Genomic DNA, 24,579 nt, shown 5'->3' on the forward strand with positions numbered 1-24,579 from the left:
GAGGGGGGTGATATTTTGGGAAAAATGGCAGGCATGGGTTGCTGTCTTGGTATGTGACCTGTTAGGACAATTCGGGTCTATACACTATTTGAGGCAACAAGGGAAGTTGTTAATGCCTTTTTGCCCTGTTAATCTTCTGGGGTATTTAGCAGCAAAACAAAACAAACACCACATGACGGAGTATGTGTCTGTGATAATAAAACCAAGGCAACTTTAGTCCACTTCTTCCTTTCATGCCTTTTGTATAAACGTCTTCAGAAGGGCCCCTGTTATCCCCTCTTGAGGACACATCACCTGCTCTGTTACACTTAACATCTGTACTAAGGCAGTAATGGTGAGGTAGTAAGAGTTGTAGCCCTCTACTTGCTATCGGCATGGAGAGTGTCGAGGTTTGTCCATGAGAAAAGATGAAACTGTTGCAAAGGCCTCATTTTTATAAATGCAAGTCAACATAGAAATTACGAGGTCCTTAAAGTCATATTAGTTCATTTCCGTTTCTGTTTTTGATCACATGTATTTATTGGGCCTAATAGTGGGTTTATGTCCATAATAGTCTGATGGGTGCACGATTTTGAATTCATTTTAACCACCGGCAATGCTCTGTGCAACTTTCACACCTCCGTTTTAAGCCTGCCTACACACTTTCAGAAGAGGGCCAGCCATTTCCAATCATTCTGGCGCTGCCACCAATGGTAGCAGGTCTGCCCGAACTGTCGGTCCACCACCTCTCTGCATACAAACAAAAGTAAAGTGCAGCTTGATTTCCTTTGAGTTTGAAACATGTCTGGGGTTGAGGCTGAAAACATTCTGGGGTTGCTTGTGATCTTGTGCAGAAGGGATGTGTTTTAGCAGTTTAGGCTAGACTGTCCCTTTTGGGGTGGGACCTATCCTGTTTTGCATATGGCCTGTCCCCTCCTGTTAGGGCATGGCAGGCTTAAAAAAAACGATGATCTGGAGGGTTGCTCAGGACAATTGCCAGTGTTTAAGATTGATTCATACTTCTAGCCATCAACCTTCAGTTTTGCATTTGTCATCCAGAGTTGGATGGGTTTACCCAGACATTGACCCCAAGCCTGCTGTTCCTAGAGTCCCAAGCTACACATTACTGATGACGCCCCATGAGGCTGAAACATGTCTGGTAGGCCTCTCAGCGAATGATTGATTTAAGTCTTATGCCTGTTCCCCATTGTTTAAAGTTTCCATTAGGCTGTATCTGGTTAGCATGGTTTCCTTCAATCATGTGAAGTGATACCTTAATGGCAATGAAGTGTGACTGAAGCTAGGTCTCAGAATTCTTTTTTTCTAATAAGTTATGTCAGGTTTGCTCCCCGTTTACCTACTGTATACCTGATTTCCCCCTAAGTATGTATAACTCAGAAAAAAGAGACCTGAGGAATATCACCGAGCACACCACGTATTTCAATTTTAGGGAATTTTAATGGTTGTTTGACAAAATATGTATTTTAAAACTATTCTCCTGTGCAAGTGCTTGGTGGGTTCTCTTGAAAAAAGGCTGCCAATCTTTCAAAAAGGCCCAAATCAGTCTTGGGGAACATAAGCCAGCCCAAGTGCAAGGCTGGGCTGAACAAGAGTTTAACTTAAAATCAGATTATTAAGAACACAGTAAAACATCCATGTTCCCATGCCATGTGAGAAAACCATTGATAACTTAGATATTTACCATAATATATTCCCCATTTTAAAATATTTCACATGCATATGATTGTATAATTATCATAAATCTCCAAATGCCTTAATAAAATGTTATTTTTTTTAATACGTATTCTTGAAGGAAATACATCAAGGTTTCACTTGCTTTTCGAAATTGAATTACACTGTTTACATTGGAAGCTTTGAATCAATAATGGTCCATTTTAACTTCATTTTCTATGTTCAGCAAGGTGTTATGACATTTAACTAATTCACATGAATATATCCTCTGAAATTGCAGAATAATTAACATGACTTTGATCACAACATTTCTGAAGCACAGGCCACGTTCTCGTTTTTGATATGCAGTTCCATGATTTATAAGTAATAATGTGATTATTGATGAAATGTAATGCTGCCTTTACATTGTTCGGGCTCCACCTCTCTTCCACCAGCATTATTCCATCCGATAGATTGTTGCAATGTGGTAAGGTGTCATGAATTCAGGGAGTAGATTTTTAAATTGAAGCTTTCTGTATCTTTTGTGTTCAATCTAGACTGGTTAAAATACAGTCTTTAGGTGAAATGCACTCAAAATGGTCCATGGGATGGGTTAGTGTAAAATGTGCACCATGTGTCGGGTGCTGTCCCTAAGGTGTGCATGTTACTACCTGCCTCCCACAAGTGTACCTTATTCGTAGCAATGGAAAAATATTATGATAGGGAAGCAGGGAAAGGTATTGTTCTGGCACCTGTCACTTTGACATTGCACAGTCTCTATTTGTCTGTGATTCTCCCTAAATTGCGCCATCTGTATCACACTTGAAAGAAGCACCACAGTTTTCAGATGTTTGGCATCCGTTCGCTTTAGGGAAATGGTTATGGGTTCCATTTATCTTCACAGATATGACATGCAGACATTTAAAAAAGTGAAATGACGAGGATGGCAAACTCCTTCTACCTAATATACTGATTGACAGTGAATTGAAACTGATGGGTACTGTAGCAAAGGATCCCTCTGAAGGATGTATCCCTTCTTCCCCCAAAAAATTATAAATCAAGCTATGGTGATAACTTAGCTCTTAACCAGTATTCTCTTTGGAGAAGGACACTGATCGCTTGCCTGATCTAAACTACAAAATTAGCACAAGTGGCTCTGGACAGAGTTTTTGATAGAAACGGATTGATTGTATATTTAAACACTACAAATATGGTAGCAAGATCTAATTTACTGTGCTCGGATTGTGCGGATCAGGTTTTTCACCTGACATCCAATCTAAAGTGTTCGATATTTCATTAGAAGGCTCACACATTTTTTTTTTAGATTAATGTTGATCATACATACAGGTTCAGAAAAGAACATATTGTGCAAAAGCCATTTTACAGCACACAACAATGCATAACTATGAATTCAATTCATAAACAGCGAAAAATATTGGTAAGGCTGATGGGGCTTAGAAACCGAAGTATAGGAAGCCTCAGAGTAACAGCGGTTCTCAAGCTAAAAGCTAATATCTGGAAAGCGGGCCTCATTACATACAGGTACGATGGTGTGATAGAAATGGCGGTAAAGTAGCAGCAATTCTGCTAATGCCACCTTATTGCCGCATTAACACACTGCCATACTCTCAGTTATAAGGTAAGGTTGACATTGTCCCTCCAGCAAAAATCTGGAGGTGAATCTTCCACCGTACCACCACAACTCTGTGGATTTACAACACAGTACTACTGCTTGCAGTAAATCTGCCAAAAATAAAATGGGGATCTAAATTGCCGTACCACCACTCATGATCGTTTGGTAATGGTAACTGAATTTGGGAGTAATTCTGCGGATTACCACTAATTTATTGGCAAACTTGCAATGGTGCCCAGTGTTTCCTAAAAATGTGGTTACCATTGCTAGTGGCTTTCATTTTCCTTCATCTTGTTTAACCCCATTGTGGTGGTGTTTGGGGGGTCCATCCTACAGTGGGATGGTTATATATGGGTCCTGCGGACTATACAGAAGGGATACTCTCTGCCTTTCATTAGTTTCCCCCCAAATGATCTTCAATCCCCATCTACTGGAAACACCAATCTTTAGGAAATGTTTTGCAAAAGATTACAAAAAAATGCAGGATAAATATACTATTTAAAGGACACTTTAAAACAATGATCATAAGGGGTTTACTGTCTGCAGTTTCTAAATCCCTGAAAAAGACAAGGGAAAGTATCAACCTCCCCTTCATTTAATGGGTCCAAACATATAGACAAAAAAGGACAGACCTAAAATGTTGACTTTGACAACAGGAAGTTACATGGATGGTGTAAATAGACTTGGGTATGCATATTTTCATATTCTCAAGTTCAGGTTGTTGCTGGTATTGGCAGTTGTGGCACTCATCCTAAATTGAAGCAAGTGAATGTGTATTCCTAATTCAACATTTCCTTTTGCAGGAAGAGGCCGTAGTGTCTCTGCAAACAATAAACTAACACATCTGCTCAGGTTCAGATTTCCTATCCATTCAATGACGTCTTTGCTGATCGGTACAAAATGATCAAGTTTATTAGAGGAGTAATGAAAACATTTTAGTGCTTTGTCTTCAGATGGTTACTGTGACAATTTGGATTCGGCTCCACAGGATGAGTATGGGTAAAATGGCCCACTCAGCCCTCACACTTCTACAAACCAAAACACAATGCAATCATGAAGGAAAAACAGGGACAACCAAGAGATATACCTCCTTCACCTTTTGGGTAACGTGGGGCGAGGGAAGGCTATACTCTCAAGAGGGGTGTGAAGGTGAACCGATAGTGACGCAAACACAGTATCACAGTCCAAAATAAAGGGAATGTCCAATCAAGGTTTTATAAAAAAAATACACACTTTAATTAAACACACCATCTTCAATAGCACGAATAGAGAATTACCATACAAAACCCACCCCAAAGGAAGAATAGAAAAGATGTGATGGAAGGATCAATGAATGGCGCTCCAGTGGTTCGAGTCGACGGAATTTGGTCATCAAAGTGGCTATCTTGGATTCGTCAATGTGCAGGCCGATGAGGTGCTGGTTCAACAGCTAGTTGGGTCGAGCTGTGGTTGCACCTCCCAGTCAGAGTCAGCGTGTGACTCACCAGTGATCCATTCAGGCATCGAGCAGTCACTTCGGGACTAGCAAGTGATGAGCTTTGGCTACGGCACAATGCAGCGTTGAGCTGGTTTTAAGTGCTATCAAGTTCGAAGTTGCTGCGAGACCCACTCAGGAGAACTTGATGAAAGGTTCATTCTATTCAGGGTCTGCTCCCCCACCTCTAGGAGATTCTGGTGTAGAGTGGTAGGTCCTGATCCACAACAGTGGTCATTCTCAAAGTGGCCTCGGAGTGGGTAGGGGACAGATCTTTCTTCTGCCTTGGATGGCTTTTTCACCTCAGGCTGAGGGCATCTTTACCAATGGAAGCCCAGTGAGTTTTTCAGTGTGAATCTGCAGCCTTAACAGATCTGAGAGGATCTGAGAGATTCTGTTAAAGCAGTGAAAGACACCTTCTTTTAAAGGCACAAGCATCAAGGGTATTGGACTAACACTAGTTTGCCTTAGTGGTCCAATCTCTGCTCTTGAACGGAGTGGAACTTGCCTTCTGATGTCACACCCAAAGTTCTTTGCTCAAGAGGAAGTGGGAGGGAAGGAAAGAGACAGAGCAAGAGACAAAAAGAGAGACAGAGAAAAACAAAATGTTGGGAGTCTCGGTCCATTGACAGAGCACTCCTGCTTATCATAATCACGCTTCCTTCCCCTCTCACTAAGAACGCTACTTTGATGCCCGGACCCAGGACAGCTGCCTGTTGTGTGGCTGTCTGAGGCAGAGGGTGTTACCTGCCCTCACAAAGAAATCAAAGAGGAGGCCCACCGCTCCACGTTGCCATCCTGCCATTTGACAGGCTACATCCCGCTGACCAGAATACACATCACCTTCCACTGCAGAGCTGACTCACAGGATCTGACATATGTGCAATATCAATTGGGATGAGGTGGTTGTTATGTTGGCAAGTCACTCAGGAGGCAGCAAGGTAAGTTAATCAATCTTCTTTATTCAGGATCCTCACATTCAGATGTCATCGGGTACATTCATTACTGATATATGGGAGCTCAGGAGGGGGAGTCCGCTGGCTCCCACCACCCAGGCTACATCATTCCCCATTCTTCAGGTGGAACACTCAGGACCTCAATCATACCACAGCATTCCAGCACTCATCCAAACATTCCACAGATTACCTCACTCAGTCAGACATGCAGGGAGACAGGGGCACAACAGTAAACAGCAGGAAAGGCAGACCCTAACACCTCCTTTCCTTCCATACTTGAAACATGAACACTGCCCGCACAGCTCAAAAACCATCCATCCTCGCAGGCAACAACTACTGACCAACACCAATCAACTGGCTGATACACTTACATAGGGATACACACTCACACTTCATCTGCTTGGTAAAAGCTGAAATATAGTTGTCCAATCAGTCATAACTGATAAACCGGTGGTAGAGCACACACCACATAGCTACCACCAGCGCAGAAACTTAACTCCTTCTGCTCACCCCTGTCACAGATGAGCCTCAAGGCCGCCATCTTTGAGCACAACCTACCCCTAATTGGGCACAACTATACCATCACAAAATCCGGGACCACCAAACTACACAATACTCCTTCTGCTCACCCCTACCACAGATGAGCCTCAAGGCTGCCACCCATGAGCACTGACTACCCCAGAGAGGGCACTGTGAACAAGCCTTCCACACCAAACAAGAAAACAAACTAACTTCCCAACAACCAATTCAAGGATATGTGGCAACCAACCGAACACTGGACCCCCAAACACACCACCACACTCAACGACCACACTCCACTCATTCACTCACCCTTACAATAGGTGACAAAACAACTACGCACTCTGCGCAGACCCTCTGGGACGTTCCCCCACGGAACACAACGCTACTACAACCACTTCCCGGTGAGTTGGCCAAACTCACTAGGCCCTTTCATATCAACAGACACAACCCCAAAACAAACCAAATATGCAGCAGCGAAAGAAGATGAAAACGAATTGTCACATTCAATAGATGAGGCGTACTTACAGCGCTAATCTAGAATAGGAATATTCTGACAAAGCTGTATCATTTCAAATTAAATATAAAAATGTACATTCACAGACGGGGCTCACCCAACCTACTAGCGTCCTACTAATCAAACCCGTCAACACTCAACCTCTCTAAATCCAGCAAGCCTCAACCTTTTTCACTGGATGCTCATCAGGTGACCAAACCCCATCCATGCAAAAATGAGTCTACCCATTCTGTGATAACTAGCTCAATCCAGCAAGCCGCAGCCCTTTACCACTGGATACTAACTCAATCCAGCAAGCCACAGCCTTTTGCCACTTGATACTAAACTCTATAATGGTGATACCCTGGACACCTCTGGGTGCCCTCCAATGCTCTGGAGTGACTTCACGGATCACGGTAAGCAATACCCTTTTCCCCCACAGCACCTCAGTTTTGAAGAAGATGTTCTGACAGGATTCTCTTCGATGTGGCTGTGTTGGACCCGACCTCCGGATTCCTTGGTCTGATGATGAAAGGCAGGTTAATGGACAAGATCTCTCAGCAGCAGTCTCGAGGGAGGACCTCTGACAAGGCTTCCATCAACTTCTTGGGTCACTCTGTGGATCTGGCGCCTTTTCTGCTGCACCAACAAAGGACACGATTCGCCTGGTCAATCCTCTTTGCTTCTCACAGCCCCACACTCTGCTGAGGAGGTCTGGGTGAGTTAATCGGATCTCTGGAGTGTCCCTGAGGTCTCAGCTGAGATTTGGACGAGTTTGACCTTTCCATGACGATGCAGTCAGAATTGGCAGCAGGTCTCCTGGTATTGTGGTTTCTCAGCTCTGGAAGCGCATAGGACCTCGGGAGATGGATCAAAACAAAGTTCGTTTTATGTCTGGTTGTTACCACCAGTCAAAGGGAAGGCATCATCCTCTTTGAAGTTCCTCTGTCGCACAGAAAATGGGGTCAGGACAGCAGGGGTCGCTTCACAGTGTTGCAAGGGGTTTGCAGGCATATCTGGTCATCTTCTTCGGTTGCTTCAGCTTCCAGTGGTTGACTTTCTTTACACTCCAGAAGCCTCCCCTTTTATACAGTTCCAGCACACACTCCTCTGCAATCTCTCTCAGCAATTTTCAGAAAGGGGGATTTGGCTGTCCAATCAGGACAGCCTGTTAGGTAAGAATCCGTAGAGTCCAACTGGTGCAAGACTTTACAAGCCTTCTCTTGGCATTGGGTAACCCACCTTTTGATGTGGGCCTGTGCTAGACAGGTTGGTGGAGTGACTGAGCAGCCATGTTTGTCTTAGGAGGGGTAATGTAAAATAAAGATATCCAGAAAACACTTGCACTTTAAAGTTATAGTACAAATATTTTTTATATATAGTAAGGGAGTGGGGGATTGCTAATTTACAGCACCAATACCAGAGTGGGGTACAAGACACACTTCTACCTATTACACAAAGTTCGAAAACAACACAGCTCGAACCGTCTCATATCAATTAGACGGATAAGAAAGAAAAAAGTGGAAAAATATGCCCACCTATAGGACAACCGGATATATAGAACAAGATTCATGAGAACTAAGATATATAACCCACTAACCCTATGCTCAAATCTCTGCATACCTAACTCACATGAAAATTCACACAACCATCTTCTCGCTCAGCAAACTGCACGCACGTCACCACACCGCAACAAAAAACAGCACATAAACTGCACCAACAGTACACGAGGTCTCACATCGGTCCAATATTCACACCAAAGGTCAGTGCACAGTGAAAACCGAACTGAAGCTGCCAACTGCACACCACTTCTCTCACCTTCCTATTCCCTCCTCACCTGACTAACCCCCAGAGGATTGATCAGTGGCAACGTGCTTGGCTTGGAAGCAAGACGACACGAAGCAACACAGCTCGATCCCCAGGTCCGCGCTTAGAAACCTCTGGGTATTTAAGTGCGTTATAAATTCGCAACTAAGACAAAAAAAAACCAATTACGCAACTAAAAAACAAACAATTCCTGTAACAGCGCCTCGATGCCCGTGGGCTGTCTGAGCGCTTCAAAAATGCAAAATAAAAAACACCCCGCCTTCTTGTTTGCAGATCCGTCTAAGCGCCTGGGGAGCAATTCCGTTGGTGACGGTGCACGGTACAAATACCTTTAACATTGACATAATGTTCTTAACACGTATCATACACCTCAAAATACACATGACCACACTGTGTGAAGCATCCCACCCACACCAGCCATAACAATTCTCACCATAACTCGAATAAATTCTAGGCACAATATTCAATTAACATTGAGAACAGTAAGTACACACAGTACATCAATACTGACTGTCGGAATCATACAATTCCATGTTGCATTTTGTAATTTAACTGCTGCAAATTCATCAAAAATGTTATATCTAACATCCTGCACTTTTACACAAACACCTCAGCACTCAGTGTAATGACTCAATAGCATGCAACTGACCTGAGAGCTGGTAAAGACTTTTAGATACTATCTGGAGTGATGCCAAGAGACCAAGCCCAACAGATATCCACCTTCCCCTATACAACAGAGCAAAAGTGTGCACCCTATGGGCTAAGGCAAAGGGGAGAAAACCCCAAAGGGAAAAACCCCAGCGATGTTTGTTATGAAGTTGGAGCTGTAAGGGAGGCATGGTCTCACAAGTAGACACAGACACAAGATTGGCAAGTTCAAAAATCTTTATTGAAACTTGAAAGGGGGGTTTGAAAAACTCCTAACTTTCCCTATAGCTAAAGATGGGAGTACTCTCGACCATCAAAGTAAAAAAACACATTCCTAGTCATTTGTCAGTCAAAACAAAATGGCCTATACTAAAAATCCTATTGCCTGCCCTTACTCTACTACAATAAATGTGTATAGGGAAAGCTGTATATGTAAAGGAAAAATGTTCAGAACAATATGTCAAGGTAACTGAGCAAAACTCCATTCCCCATGTTTTTAGAACGGGATAAGGTTGCACAGTTGGGTCTTAGAACACTCTTTGGCTTTAGACACAAAGATGCAGCTCAGTACGTGGACCAGGCCCTCTCATGAAAAAAGTTCTCTTGGTCACACACAGGGCCTCATCACGAGTTGGGCTGTATTCCCGGCTGTAATACCGCCGACTGTAATAGCCCTAGCACCGACCGGTCTGGCTGTATTACCGCCGGATCACGAGTTGGGTGTTAACAGTAAATCCCCATTCCCCATTGGGTCCAATGGATTCAATGGGGTATTTTCAGTGCTAATTATGCGGGCTAATACAGTCGGCGGTAATACAGCCGAAAACAGGGGATTTTCACCTCCAGAGAAAGGCTGGAGCTAAAACGGCCCATTTAGCGCCCAACTCGTGATAGGGCCAGCCCTTAAATGCGACTGTAGGATTCATAGTTCACAAACTTCAGGCTTTATAGTTCATATAGGTAAGCCTCTGTCTGGTTCGGACCTTCCAATCACACCTTCTTACAGTTCGTTACAGGTCTCCCTCTGTCGGGCTCAGACCTTCCAATCACACTTTCTCACAGTTCGCTACAGATCTCCCTCTGTTGGGCTCATACCAGTGTAGAGGATGAGCCAAGTACCTCTACCGGAAGTTCTGCCCCTATTCTGCCTATATATTGGCAGCCAGAAATTGCAACATGCGCAAAGCCTATAATGGTGCCTATAACGCAAAAGGTCCTTGAAACAAGGTATCCATTGAGAAAACCCTATATGTATCCACAGAGAAATTATGATCTTCCAAAGGAAATTCCGGGAAAAAGTGTGAAAATGAATGAAATAAAAGACTGGTGACGTCACGTGAAGTAGAGGAGATGCGCCCAGAAGAGATGCAAATGAAGTAAGAATATAGATCTTATAGAAGCTGGTGACGAAGTAGTGAAGTGAGCAACATTTTGGGAGCAAAATAAATATTGCACGTGCGGAGAAGCACTGAAGAAAATGCAAAACCATTTTACAAATGTACAGACGCAGTAAAGCAAGTAGATGAAGTAATCATAAGGCTGGCTACGTAGTGAATAGATTGCGGCAATGTGCAAATGTACATATGTATAGAATCTGGATGTTCCACGACAGACTGTAGCAAACTTGTACCCCATGAATGGAAGTGTGGCGCAGCAGAATAGGCTAGCTGGCAGCGAAGGAAGATTCGAGAAAGGCTTCCCTGGCCCAGTGTCAAGAGTTGGGGCCGCCAAGAGCCTTGCCATATACTCAAGAAGATACAATAACGGGAGAAGCAAGCTGAGTTCCTGTTTGAGGTGGAACGAAAATCACTGAGGGTGCCAAGATTTCTTCATTTAATAGTATTTAATACAACGAAGAGCTCAAAACAGTTGTCTCCAGTCACATGGTCAGATGAAAATCGACTTGGGGCGAGCTACACTGAGACCAGAAGATAAGGCCATGCCACACTTTATTCTCAGGCAAAGTGAGCCTCTGCAATGCCGAGTTCAAAGGAGTTAATTGAATGGCAGACCCCAGGAGTGATGATGGATGTTGGGCTAATTGGGTGAGGAGGCATGAACAGGCACCTGGGAAACCAGCTTGCATGCTGCTAGCAAGTGGAATATTCCAGAAGGGTACAAGCATGCCAATCAATCATAGAGGGGCACATATTAAGGAACCCTATAGTGTGAGAAGCCAATAGTATGTCGAGTATTAGACTGACACGGAAGATGACTTGCACTTGGGATGGGCTTAATCATGTTCCTGTATCCCATAGAAAGTATATGTAGATGTTCCCCGTTGACCAACCACAATCTCTGATAGGTTTTCTTATTTGCCACATAGTGTGACATCACGTATAATGAATAGTATAAAGGCACTGTTTTTTAGGAAATATGTTGAGACAATTCTGTGCGGTGTCGGTTGAAGTCCGTTGTACTCCATGTTTTAAAGACTTACAATTAAAACAGCTTTGACTTTTGCCAAACTTCCTGAGTCGGTCTGATTATTGATGTATGAGTAAGATCTACATCCCCATCCATCTTAGATACTGTTACCTTGTCTTAAAGGACCAGGTCTATGGGTTCCCCTTCCAAATCACAATTGCTCACAGTTCGCTACAGGTCTCCCTCGGTTGGGATCGAACCCGCCAAATCACAATTGCTCACAGCTCGCTTTTCTCATTGAAGATTTTCGAATGTGCACAGGGTTTTACGAATACCTCAGCATGACCACTTCGACTACAATTCACTTTTCATATTAATTTTTCCCCTAATGTCAGATGCATTTGTCATTCATGGGTTTCTTGGCTTTTTACCTTTCCGCTTGCACCACTATGCACATTTAAACAGAAACCTTTGATTGGGCACTTTCGCTATGCCGGACCACTCTGTTATCTCTCCATGTCTCACTTGTTCGATTCACAGTTTAGCAATAGTTTGGCGGCTTAATCTCATTTTCCTTTCGCTCTCGTCTTCTCAGTATATGTGCAACCTACGTTCTTGTGATATACTGTTGCCGCTTGTACATTTTATCTTCCATACAGACCGGCCGTTCATGGCTTTCTTTAACTCACCGACTGTGCTAGTTTCTGTGCTTGCGTCTTTGATCTACGAGCCAAGGTTGATATCACAGCTGCTGTTTCACCTCCCCAACTCGGTCGCTCTCCCTGGAGGGTTGCTGCTATCTTTCGCGCACAATACCGGATTCATGGTTCTCTTTCATCAGGGTCACTTGTGCAACCTTCAAAATTCTTTGGAGGTAACGATTGTTAGCCGTGACGGCCAAGGTTTCTCCACTCCTTGATTCTGCTTCTCAGCCTGCCATCCTGCTCAACGTGCTTCACTGCTGCCCCGGAGGAGCTACTCCTTCTCGTGGTTTGCCTTGCTCAGAGTGTGTCCCAGTGATCCTCCTATTATCCGTGTGGGGATAGTCAATAGGTATCGGGTGGATGTAATTGTGGTCAATTCCCTGACCGTACTTATGGAACATGTCCGGTGCAATGTTTGAGTGTTAGTATTTCTTCTCTCAGACCGCCTCTCCCTCAGCTCAGTGTTTGTGCAGGAAAGGTTGGGAGGGGAATCGGAATATCCTAAAAAATAGGAGGGGGTAAAGGTGCGGAAAAGGGAGGGACAACGCGGATCACCATTGGGTATCTCACCCCCTCTCCCTTGGATCTCTCACTCAGATGATCCTCGCGCACTGGTCCACTTCCAGGGTCTGGATCCAAAGGCGTTGGCTGGGCGCAGGCCACTTGAGCAAGAGATCCCCGGGGAGTAGACAGTTAGACACCCTCTGACAGAGCCCTGAAGTGCAGTAGGCAGCTTCCGTTGTACAGGAATCCGGATGGCGTTGGAAGTAACAGGTGATAAGGTAATGATGAAAAGCAATGTCAGATCCAAGCCGGGGACTCAGGAGCTCAGATCACAGAAGTAGCAACCAGTGGGAAGCAAGAAGGCAGCTAGAAGGTAAGTGAGGAAGAAAGCAGGGAGAGCATGGTAGCCGGGGTCAGAGCGGAGAAAAAACAGCATTTCCAGCGAGCAAAGCGGAGGAGGCAAGGATAAAGGAGGAACAGCTACAAGGAAAAACAGGCAAAACATAGTCAAGTGGCAGGAAAGGTTTTGAAGCGATGCACACAGAGCTTTTAGGAGTTGACTGAATGAGCTCAGCGTGAAGGCTCTGTGACATCAGGAATTCCGGGGGCCATCTTCGAAAGCATCTGAAATGCCTCTCGAGCTAAAATACAAAGACCTGACACAGCAGCCATCTTGAAGGGCTGTAAACACCATGAGGATGTTGCCTCCGCCACTGATGCCAGAGAGACCATGCATTGCCTGGATTCCTGACAAAACGTCCATGTTGCTTTAGAGCACTTCCACCTGAAATGCCTTAAAAAACGTTACATTAGCTAATGTACTTCACTTTAACATTCATATGTGACACTGCTCAAGCATGCCACACACAAATCTCTCAATTCACTGCATGTAATTTCCAAGCTCAAATACATGAATAGCATGAGCACATTAAACATAAAGCATCCATGTGCTAAAACATGACCATCCTGTTTTATCACATCAAAATGACTTCCTCTCAGCCTTTCCTTTCATGCTTGGCTCGCCAAGCACATACCAGGGAGTCATTAGTCCACTTCATGACAGGCTAAAAATAGCCAGGGAAAACGGAGCGAAAATGCATTTTACTTTCCTGAGTCACATGCAGAACTGTACACCGAATGGTAGTCATGAAGAAGTCAGTTATGCATCCACGATTGCAAATATATCTCCATGCTGCACACCAGATCCAAGACACTGGCGACAGAATCACACCGAAGAGAATACCTGTCATCTATTATACGAACAAGGCGTCCTACACCGCCTGAGCTGAAACGGTTGTTGATGCAATGAAGGAATCGAGTGGTCCTGTCCTCTAGTCCTAAATCCCTCGATCTCCACGGGGCTTACAGTGTGCACATGATACCATGGCAATCGCCATCACCCCCTCTAGCCAGGATGACATCATCACTTTCAACTCTTCCGTGGATCAGAGTGAAGCTCCAACCAACAACCGTTACACTAGCACCCAGCCATTCAACTTCAGGACCCACAAGGACACTGGTGCTTTCTCAGCCAACACCAGCCATCAAAGTGCATTCCTTGCGAGGGCCTTCTCCGGCAGGTACCAATGCCGTCTTCTGGCTGCAGTCTCGACACACCAGCATCTTTCATATCACATCACTGGGAGGTTTCCTCCCACAGCACCTTGGCTCTTTACAGCCACTTCTTCAGTTACTCTGGAGACATGGGGTACGCTGGGAGCCCTGAGGTACACATATTTTCTGCACATGTCCTGGGTGTCTACTCCGGAATCAGCACAGGCCATCTTCCTGCCAGCATGCTGTACACCCACGTTATGTCAGACACAGGCCTTACTTGCCAAAGCAGTGTCACTTTCCTGCATTGGGTGCTATGCTGTACATGCAGGCACTCTGTCTTCACCTCAGCTAGCAGCCTGTTCCACCAGTACAGTTCCTACTTCTTGCCCTGGGTGGTGGGACATTTCTATTTCTATGGGGGGCAGTCGGTGGTCTCCCTTTTTCTTCAGTCTCATTCAGCTTCTTCTTCCTTCACACCCCCCCCGCCTCCCTGCAGCAGTCTAATATCATCCTCTCCCACAAAGGTAGCTGTCTTTTCTTTCACTTCCTTCTCTGCCTGGATCCGTCCCAAGACCAGCTAGTCACCGGTTGTTACATAGATAGGTCACTCAGGAGGCAGCAAGGTAATTTACTCAAGTTCTTTATTCAGTATCTTGAAGTTCAGATGTCATCAGGTACATGATCATAAGTAGTGCCGTGCACTGTGCCTAGACTCAGGCATAACTTTATTTTAGAGATGATCCTGCCACCATCATGGGTTACTTCTGATCATTGTAGTTTTGGTACAGGGGTGCATATCTTAAATGCAGCCCCTGCTTGGTAGAGACTTGGCTATCACTGCAGCTGTCAAATGGGCAGCTGTGACCTGTGAACCTGCTATGTGCCACTGATAGAGCAGGTGCTGCAAACCAGGATACTGATGCAGCAGCACATCGATACATACTATGCTTTTGGCATGGAGTTTGTGAAAGGGGAATCGAATCAGTAGATTACCTCTTTAGAGATGGAATTACCAGCATCATTTTATGATTTAAAAGAATTTTTTAAAAAAGCCAGACTGGGATTTGCACCCTTGACAGATGGCAGTTCCTCATAGTTATGACTGCTGTGGCTCTTTTTCATGCAGAGGATGCGCTGGCATTCAGCAAGATGGCAAATGAGATCTCATTAGATGCTCACAAATTTTGGTTAATCTGGCAAATTTGTAGATGCTTTTTTGGTATTGTGTAGAAGCTCTACGACGGAGCAATAGTTGTTGAAAAATGCAGACAGGAAAATCTTTCAGTTTACAGAACCTTCAAGGGCAGTTACGGCCATATTGTCTATCAGGATGTGGGCTCACATTTAATCATGGAGTGGACATTTTATGTGGTTGCACAAAATTCATCTCTCCATGCAGATCTATTAGAACTCCCAAAAACATACATATATTTGGTATTTTTCTTGTCCCATTGTCAGAAATACAAATGTCCTAGGGTTGGTTGGCAATGCTACTGACATGTGTGGACAAATGTAAAGGTTTGGTCAAATGATTTAGAGAAGCAATGACTATGGTTCTGGGTAATTCCTCTGGTCCTTTCCATCTGGGCTTCCTGCTTTGCACGGTTGAGGAGCATGACAGTGGTTGTTTCCAGCAGATTGGAGACATCTATACAGTGGAGTCCCACCACGACAGCAGTCAATCACATGTTATTCGAATGTCCCCAAGTTTAGCACATTGCCAAACACTGAAAATAGGAATTTATTCCAGTTTTGAGCCAGTGAAATCTCAGGAAGGGCAGTCTCATATAAAGCGCTTTCCGATGATGCTAAAACCTCTCAATGTTACAAACTTAAGGTGGTTGTTCTAAACGAAGACATTTTGGAGAGTTTAATGAATTGGCCAAATGTTAATGAATTATCATGTGTTGAGTACGAAACATAATACGTTTTGTTGTATTACATGTCGGACATTTCCTTAAGGTTAACGTTAAAGCAGTTTCAAAACCAAGACTGTTAATTGGAATATGATTTTAAAATAATTTACTAGAAATTACAGGACGGAGCATATATATTAAGATTTGGTCTGAAACAATTGGTGTCGATTTCTAAGCTTCTCTTGGACATATTTGGCGTGTTTCACCTTGCATAATGAAAGCTACTCTGGAGAAATACATCCGTGTTTTCTGAAGACATCATGAAAATGTATTCACATTTTTTGAATTGCTCTGGATTTCTTTTATACGGAAGGAGATGATGGAAGTGAGATCTGGCCTAACTCTGAGGTTCTGGACATCCCCCACGGGGCACCAAAGCATATTTTGGGTTATTAAATCCTCAGTTATTAAACTTTAAAACAGTGAATCGCATGCATTGTTTTCCTATTTGGAGCTATTTTAAGTTAATGCTAGCCGAGTGATCTTAATATTTTTTTTCCGATATTTCCCAGGCATTTAGGATTTAGCACATACTTGTTTCTGGTTTTAAACGTTTTTTTAAACCTTTTCAATCCCAATATGGAAAGAGCTTTGCAAAATTTTGCTGCTGTGAAAAATTGTTAAAGAATCACATCAAAAATTCTTCTTTTATTCCCAGGGAAAAGGAGCGTGCCTTGCAGGAGAATGGACAGCCCTACATTCAGCCACAGAGCATCGATGCACCTCGCTTCACTGGAGGTGGCTTCACTTTGAAGCATCCCACAAAAATAATGGCCTAAAACTCTAAATCAAAGACCATACTGCACTTTGTGCCTTTCACATTCTCCCCTTACTCCACTTTCTGTCACCTGCCTATACCCTTTCTTGAGTGTTTCCAAGAAGACCACTTTGAAAGGGACTTAAATTTAATGTGACATTGAACATTAGTGGTTTACCAAACTCCAAAGAATCATTTTCAAGAAGACGGGAAACAAACTTTTCTTCACAATGTCTACACATTAAGCAGTTCAAACATTGAAGGAAAGAACCATGACCTTAACATTTTGCCTTATGTCTTATTTACAATCTCCAGTTTATTATAACAGACTCAACATAAGCCTTCATTGTGGAGTATACTAACATATACTGCTAATTTAAATTATCAAATTGAGACCTACGCAGTTGAATTTGTGCATATTTCCTTCAAAAATTAAAGATGGCTCAACAATTCTGATTGTGCGTACTGTGATCAATTGTGTTAAGGATTATTACAGCTAACTGGTAAAGGAGGCCTAGACAATGACAGACGTTAGGGCTGGGTGATACTAGGATAAGCCCCATGACTCCCACCAGAAGGGTGGCCACCTGAACTACTGTACCGGTTGGGTTCCAACACCTCCTCCATCTCCCTGTCTTAGAGTCCTGCTTCTAGGCCCCCACACCCTGTCCTCATCCACCTCCTCAAGTTGAAACAGCCTTGTGCCTAACAGAGCCTTTTATGATCGCCATGTTCGCGGTTCCCCGCTAAAATATCGCAATACTATAATATCGCATATTTTTGCGTCGATATTGAGCCACGGGCCCTGCGGGGGACACCCAGGCAACCCCTGCATTATTTTTAAATGTGCGGGGGACACCCCTGCAACCCCTGCTCCCACAAATGATCCACCTCAAAAATATTGCCTATGGCGAGACAAACGACCATATGTACTGCAATATTTTTGGTGAGGATAATATGTAGGGATACCATGTTCGCTTCTCACCTGCCACTCTAACTTCCGCTTCCTTGATGTCTTACCATGTGCTTCTATATCCACCCATTCTTCTCTCACACCTCCATTTGTCTCAAAGTGTGTGTCTGCTCTTGCCCATAGTCTTCTCTTTTAACCCTCCTCCTGAAAGTCCTCTCCTCTATCTCGTCTCCTCTTCCATCTTCCTCTTCCACCACTAGGATGACTGCCTCTCACCTCTTTCCAGATGCTCCCCTTCTCCTCTTTCCCAACCCTTTCCTAATAATTTCCTTTACACATTCATCCACTTCTTCTCCATTAGCATGCCTGACCTTCTCCTAAACATATTCCTCTACCACTCCCTTCACGTCCTCTCCAACCTCCTCTTCATTTATGTCACCTCTGAATCCCTGTAGAATATCCCTACTCTATCCCTTGATCTAACCTCCTATTAAATGCACTCCTGCTGTCCTTTTGTCACCTGCAATATTTTCTATGTTCTGCCCTCCCTTTTCCTTCTCCTTTAGCTTTCCCTCCAGCCATCTCACTCCTTCTGATGTTCCTTCTTATCACTTCTTTACTGTTCCGTGACTACCTCTTCTCTCCAACTCTCTTTGGCCAGTCCTACAACCTCCTTCCTCATGCTCTGCCTCAAATATGTTTTCTTTATCTCAAACTCTTTCCACCTTCAAACACCCAAAACAATGTCAAAAGACAGTGGCTTATATAGCAGGCTGACCCTGTCCCCAGTGGCTGCCCTAACTTAACCACACTCCGGTGTTCATCAAGGTAGGATTCAGATTAATTAAGCAGTGTTTTTTTCCGCAGATTCCTTACCGCCTCTGTTGCTCCACTCCTCCCAGTGCACAGATGCCTAACGATCATTGACGAAATTGCCCACCATCTTGGAATTTGACTTTATTAACGATTGCTTTCAAGACTGCTCCGGCGGAGCTATGCAACCAACATTCTCCCAAGTATTGCTCTGCTGCGTTTCTGAATCGGCCAAATGCATGTGTTTTGGTAAGTGGTTAGCCGTGTACACTGTTTAAATGCAGGGTGCTGTTTTTAAACAATGAAACATGCTTCTGAGGCTCTACCACTTCTGGAACTATTTTATTTTCCTTGTAGGACCTGAAGTAACATTCTTCAGCAGCGGTCCCATGTCACCTTGCCAGGGGTTAGAAAAGTCCTGCAATAACACCTTGTGGGAGATGGGGATCCCGGGATACCGTATGTGAGGGTTTTTGGGAACAGTTGCACCACAAGGCTGCTTGTGCTTTAAATATTCTACCCATGCTTGGGACTTCAGCTAAAGGGTCAGAAACCTGTTCCTGCTCCATGTGCGGAGCCCCTGCCAAAAGGATGTGCATCATGGGATAGGTCTTGAGATCCCCGCCCTCCTACACCAGATGTAAAATTACATAGCGAGTGACAGCTCCTTCCCATCATGCCTACTACCCTCTACCCCAAGAGTGAGACAGGCGACATTTTCACAGGGGATAGGGCTGCCAATAATTGGGTCATTCGCCACAGCGTGAAAATAGAAATGTTGTCTGACTTCACATTCTTGCCAAATATGAAGATAAAAATCCATAAAACCATTCAACGATACGTTAAATAAGCATTGCTTGCAGTAATTTGGTATGTGGGTGTGTACGAATCCCCAAAACTAGGATTGATATTTGAACTAAACCCAAGAACCACAAACTCACAGGCCACAATAAACTATAAGAGGGAGCATATTCATTGCTAGCCCATGTGCCCCTTATGAGGGCACTGGAAATTAGAAATTACTTTTAAGTACAGGGAATGCACACAGACCAGCAACTTGCATCAATGTTCACATTTTATATCAGACAAGGTATAGCCATGCTAAGCTAATAGATCAGCGAGGTCCAAGGCCACACTTTTTGAACCACATGGGAGGGGATCACCTGGCTATTTAAGCCCTTACTCTAAGTCAGGCAGGGTTGATGTTTGAAGTAGGAGCAGGTTTCTGAGGTATGGAACAAATTTCAGGCTGAGGAAGGATTTTCAAGGGAGACTGGATAGAGGAGGATGAATATGAGAGGGGTGATAAGTCAGGAGGACAAGTGTTGCAGATGCCAGAGGTAGTTTATAGGAGATTGGGAGAAGGAAGTACAGGGGAAGTGTGATGTTGCGACTAGTAAGGTCAGGAAGGCAAAATTAGCAACTTGACCCAAAACACTGGATCATGCTGTGACCCTGATTTGAAGCGGGTGAGGCCCAAAGTGGGAGAAAGAATGATCATGTAGTGTAGCATTGATTAGGTTTTGAAGCAGAGCTGCGGTATAGAGGTGGTGAAGGTGGAGCAGACTGTAGGAAAAGGAAGTAATGGAGCTCTCCTTATCTTGCATAAGGAAACTGGGGAAGGCAAATTGAGTTGGCTTAGTCTCAACTTCTAAGAGAAGGTTTGCTGCCACATTCAGCTCATGGCAGAGACACAGCGACATCAGCAGGAACTACAGAACCCAGAGGAGGATATTGAATACCAATGGCATGCAGACACAAGCAAGACAAACTACAGAAGAATACCATTGAGACTGAGTGATGTTAGCTTCTTCTAACGGTCCCCTAACTTTTATTACTTTATCATATAATCATACTCTTCTTCCCTCTTCTCCTAGTCATGTTAAGGGCAGTACTCTTTACTTTGTGTTTATTTCGCCTGAATTTTCCAGTTTGTCTGCTACCTCTTCTGTTGTTGTACCTTCAGTGGATCATTTCCTTCTCTGTTCTATATTGGCACTCACTTCCTGTGGGTTCTGAGTTAGTCACTCATTCTAATTCTACTTTTTATTGTCGCTTCCCTCCATCTGTACTTGATGACTATTTAGTCTGATTTTTCTTCTTCTACCTCTCTCTCTTCAGCTGGCATACATCCTATTGCTGAACCATTCTCTTTGACTATCTCTGCTTCCTTGAACAAATGTTGTCCCTTACAACCATTCACTCCACCACAACCTTGGTTTTCAAGTTCTCTCAGGTCTTTAAGGATTCAACTTGGGTGAGCCGAGTGTAAATGGAAGAAAGATCACTCATCCACTAATTTTCTTTCTCTCACTTGCAGAAAACTATCATTCTCTTATCTCACCTGAAAGTTTGCATCATTTATTTTCTGCTCTTAACAGGCTATTATCTCCTCCTATCAAGTTAATCTGAGCTGGCCCTTTCTGCCTTCCTCAAAAGCCATTCAAAACACTTCTTAAAAAATGATATACAGTCCCCCACAAAAAATGCCCTGAAATTCTCAGGATGTATTCTGCCTCTCTACTACATGGGCATCTGCTCAAACAAACACCCCTCTCTTCTCTTTCTCTCCAGTTCTCCCTCTCTCTATTGCTCTTTCTCTCTCACCTCTTGGTAGTTCCAAAGTTCTGATTCAACAAGTGTTCACATTCTTGCACATCTCTTTATTAGATTCACTAGACGCAAAGGTGCATCCATGTCATTCACATTCTCTTGAGTATTCTCTCGAGCGCTTTGGCTTGTTTACCATTGGTGGTGATCTTTGGCCACCTCCGTTCTCCTTTTAGGTACTGTAGACATTGCAGTTTCTCAGCCACAAGATGCAGATACTAATGGAGTTTCTGTTGCACTGGCAGAGACAGCCAACCGGGTTTCTTTCCCAGTTTCACAGTGGACTTTGAGAGGCTTATCTGCCTTTGGTAGTATCCTTATTTCTACCCCCTTCGCCAGTGCTCTACCCCTTCTTACACCCTAATCCTCCTCGATGCCACATTCCATGCTTGTTCTTCCTTCAACCATGAATTTTTATTTCTTCTGATCAGGCGCTCACCTGTACCCTCTGCCTTGGGATAAGCATTACCTCTTGTTCCTTCTTGCTTTCACTACCTACCACCTTGCTAGCCCTTGGTGATGTTTCCTAGTTTCCAACCTCCTCCTGATGTTTCCATCCTACCACCTCATTATCTCCTCAGACCACATCCTAATGTCATTTTCCTGCCACCACCTGATAACCTCCTTCTTCCACCTCCTAAAGAATTCTCTCTGCCACTTCCGGATGTTTCCTCTCTTTTGTCTTCAGCCTCATCCACTCTTGCCTCTTCCTTCCACAGCCTTCTTCCTGAAGTGCTTATTCCTGCCACAGCCTCCTTCTCCAAAAGCCCACACATCCCCTCCTACAACGTCTTTTTTTAAATTCAGTGGGTCTTCCCCTTGTGTGCGTTTGTATGCTTATTAGTACTGGCATGTGATTGGTTGTGGTGGAAATGTTTTCCCCCTGCAAGTGTACCAGTTTTCAGTGCTCTAAATTGGTTATGATAGTTTCTGGTGAGGTCAGGATCTTCGTCCTGTTGCGTCAGGGTTGCATTAGCATGCATAACTTGCATTTGCTTGCATGAGGTTGCAGGTCTCCTGACAAGGCCCTTACAGAGCCACTCACACCTGTGTTCATCATGGGACTAGGCCCTGCCAGTAACAGGTGCTAAGTGATGGCCACCACTTGGTCCGCCACATAACTCGCCCAGGTCCATAATCCACTAGATCAGCGAGGTCCAAGGCCACATTAGTCACCCTGTTAGAAGGCCACAGATTAAGCCAGCAGTCTTCACATGGTGTAATAATAGATTAAAGAGAATGTGAAAGCAGTTAACAAATAATGCTACATTGCGACAAGAATCTCTCTCACCTCGGTGCCCAGTCTAGTCACTAACTGGAAATTACATCATGGTAGGTATAGGAGGATTTGTTTGGGGGGCAAATTCTGAATTTGCAGGTATTTTCTTACTGCAGTATTTTGGTGGTATTTTGGCAGTAAACTGGCCTTACTATTCGAGGTAGTTAAGTATTACCCTATTTTGGTGATAATATAGTGTTAGCTTATATTGGTGGTAATTTTTAGTGGTATCTTATTTTGGTGGTATTTTAGAATTATCTTATTTTTGTGGTATAGTGGTTAGCATGTCTTTTATACTACTGCCCCATCATAGAACAGACTCTCCCTCATTACAATTGTGACCCACCTTTGGCTGACTGCAGGTACTCCGTGGACCTAGCACACCTTTAGGGAACCAAGTAAGTTTATTCAGAATGATACTTATTGCATGTAACTCATGCTACTGACTTATTTACATTCAGTAACCTATGTGCCTTAGATGACACTGCCTTCTCTTCAGCATGCAGAGAAGCGCATCCATACACACCGCCTCCTATCTTACACATATATATTTTCTTCCTTATTTACTAACTTTTCCTTTTGCGGTAAAACGCCAAATGCTTTACCGCTCTGGTGTAAACATCAAACCCTCATGATTGCCCCTTTCCCTTGAAACAGTGACCAACATACGCATGAAATGAAACACAAAATTTCAGTCTTATTTCGGTACGTTATATATTACACAATCATCATAAACAAAGTTACATTATAGGATGTTACAATGGTTTGCTCTTACCACATTGGTCACAGCTTCGAGCCTTTAAAAAAAATGAAAAGAGAAAAGAAACAAACACAGGCACATCACAAAAAATTGAACTTGGCGTTCAACACTTTCTTACCCAGTGTAGAAATGCAGAGAAACATGAAATATTTTTTATAAACCTATCTCACTACACTGTCTCCCAACAGTTACATCATCTCCCATTCATTGTGTTTTACGCACCCCTCACATAGAACCTGACTCACCAAGGCAGGCGAATTTTGAATCTTTTGCTGCCAGAGGTTTATCTGCATGACCTCACAGCTCACGGACACAGCCTTCGGAATTTATTCTACTTCGATGCCAGCAACCCGACCCCTTTCTGCATGGCTTGCCAGCTATCTTCAAAGCTGCATTCTCAGAGCCCCGTCCAGGAAGACACCAACAACATTCGAATCACTGGAAGCACTGACTACTCCCCCCAGCTCAGCTGATTAAAAAAACTCTGGCTGTCTGTCAAACTCAGATCAGCCTTCTCTGACATCAGCACTGCCATCTCTGGATTCCTACCAATCATATTACAAGAATGTCCTATAACAGCTCTTTCCCCCAGCAGAACAATGGAAAACTTCAGTTAACAAGAAACTGTTTCCCATTTATTTCCTGCCGTGCACATATTTCTCCTCTCCGTGGAAGAATACTAAATGGAATGAATCTCACTGTGTATAATGAACTGCATTATAATGTTAGAGGAACAGTTAATAGATTACTGGAGCAAATTAGTATAGGATTAGTTAATTATGTATTTCTAATGCAGTTCCTCACAGATAGAAACATCCAAGTTGTACCTATGCACATATCTGCACTTTAAAATGACAGCACCCTGTGCTGCATACATTTTAAACTAAACCCCATTTTGCTGGCATGCTGCTAAAAAACGTTTTGTTAAATACTTTTAAAAATAATGCTTTTCCAAAAATAATGCTTACGGCTTGTTGCTGAAAAGCTGTTCCTTGCACCCATTTCGAAAAAGCTGCATCTACATACTAAATAATGAAACCCCCACTTTTGCTTCCCTTTCAATCTGTACACATGGGCTGTTGTTTGCACACATATTTTATGCATGAATATATCCCTACATATCCCTCCTTTTTCAGACAATTATGATCAATAAATCCATAATTGGAGGAAACACGCATCACACTCTAAAATGTATG

The 24,579-nt window shown here is 43.6% G+C and overlaps 1 protein-coding gene across 1 annotated transcript in view; it reads left to right on the plus strand.

Moving 5' to 3' along the window:
• The window catches only part of CFAP58 (cilia and flagella associated protein 58), a 938,919-nt gene extending 921,455 nt beyond the window's left edge, over positions 1–17,464 (plus strand). Inside the window, exon 18 of the mRNA XM_069611751.1 lies at positions 16,910–17,464. Coding sequence (XP_069467852.1) covers positions 16,910–17,030 — 121 coding nt within the window. The 3' untranslated portion in view covers positions 17,031–17,464. The remainder of the gene's footprint in view (positions 1–16,909) is intronic.
• Positions 17,465–24,579: the final 7,115 nt, after the last annotated feature.

This window comes from Ambystoma mexicanum, chromosome 8 (genome assembly GCF_040938575.1).
Source record: "Ambystoma mexicanum isolate Mex_15411 chromosome 8, UKY_AmexF1_1, whole genome shotgun sequence".
Classification (NCBI taxonomy): domain Eukaryota; kingdom Metazoa; phylum Chordata; class Amphibia; order Caudata; family Ambystomatidae; genus Ambystoma; species Ambystoma mexicanum.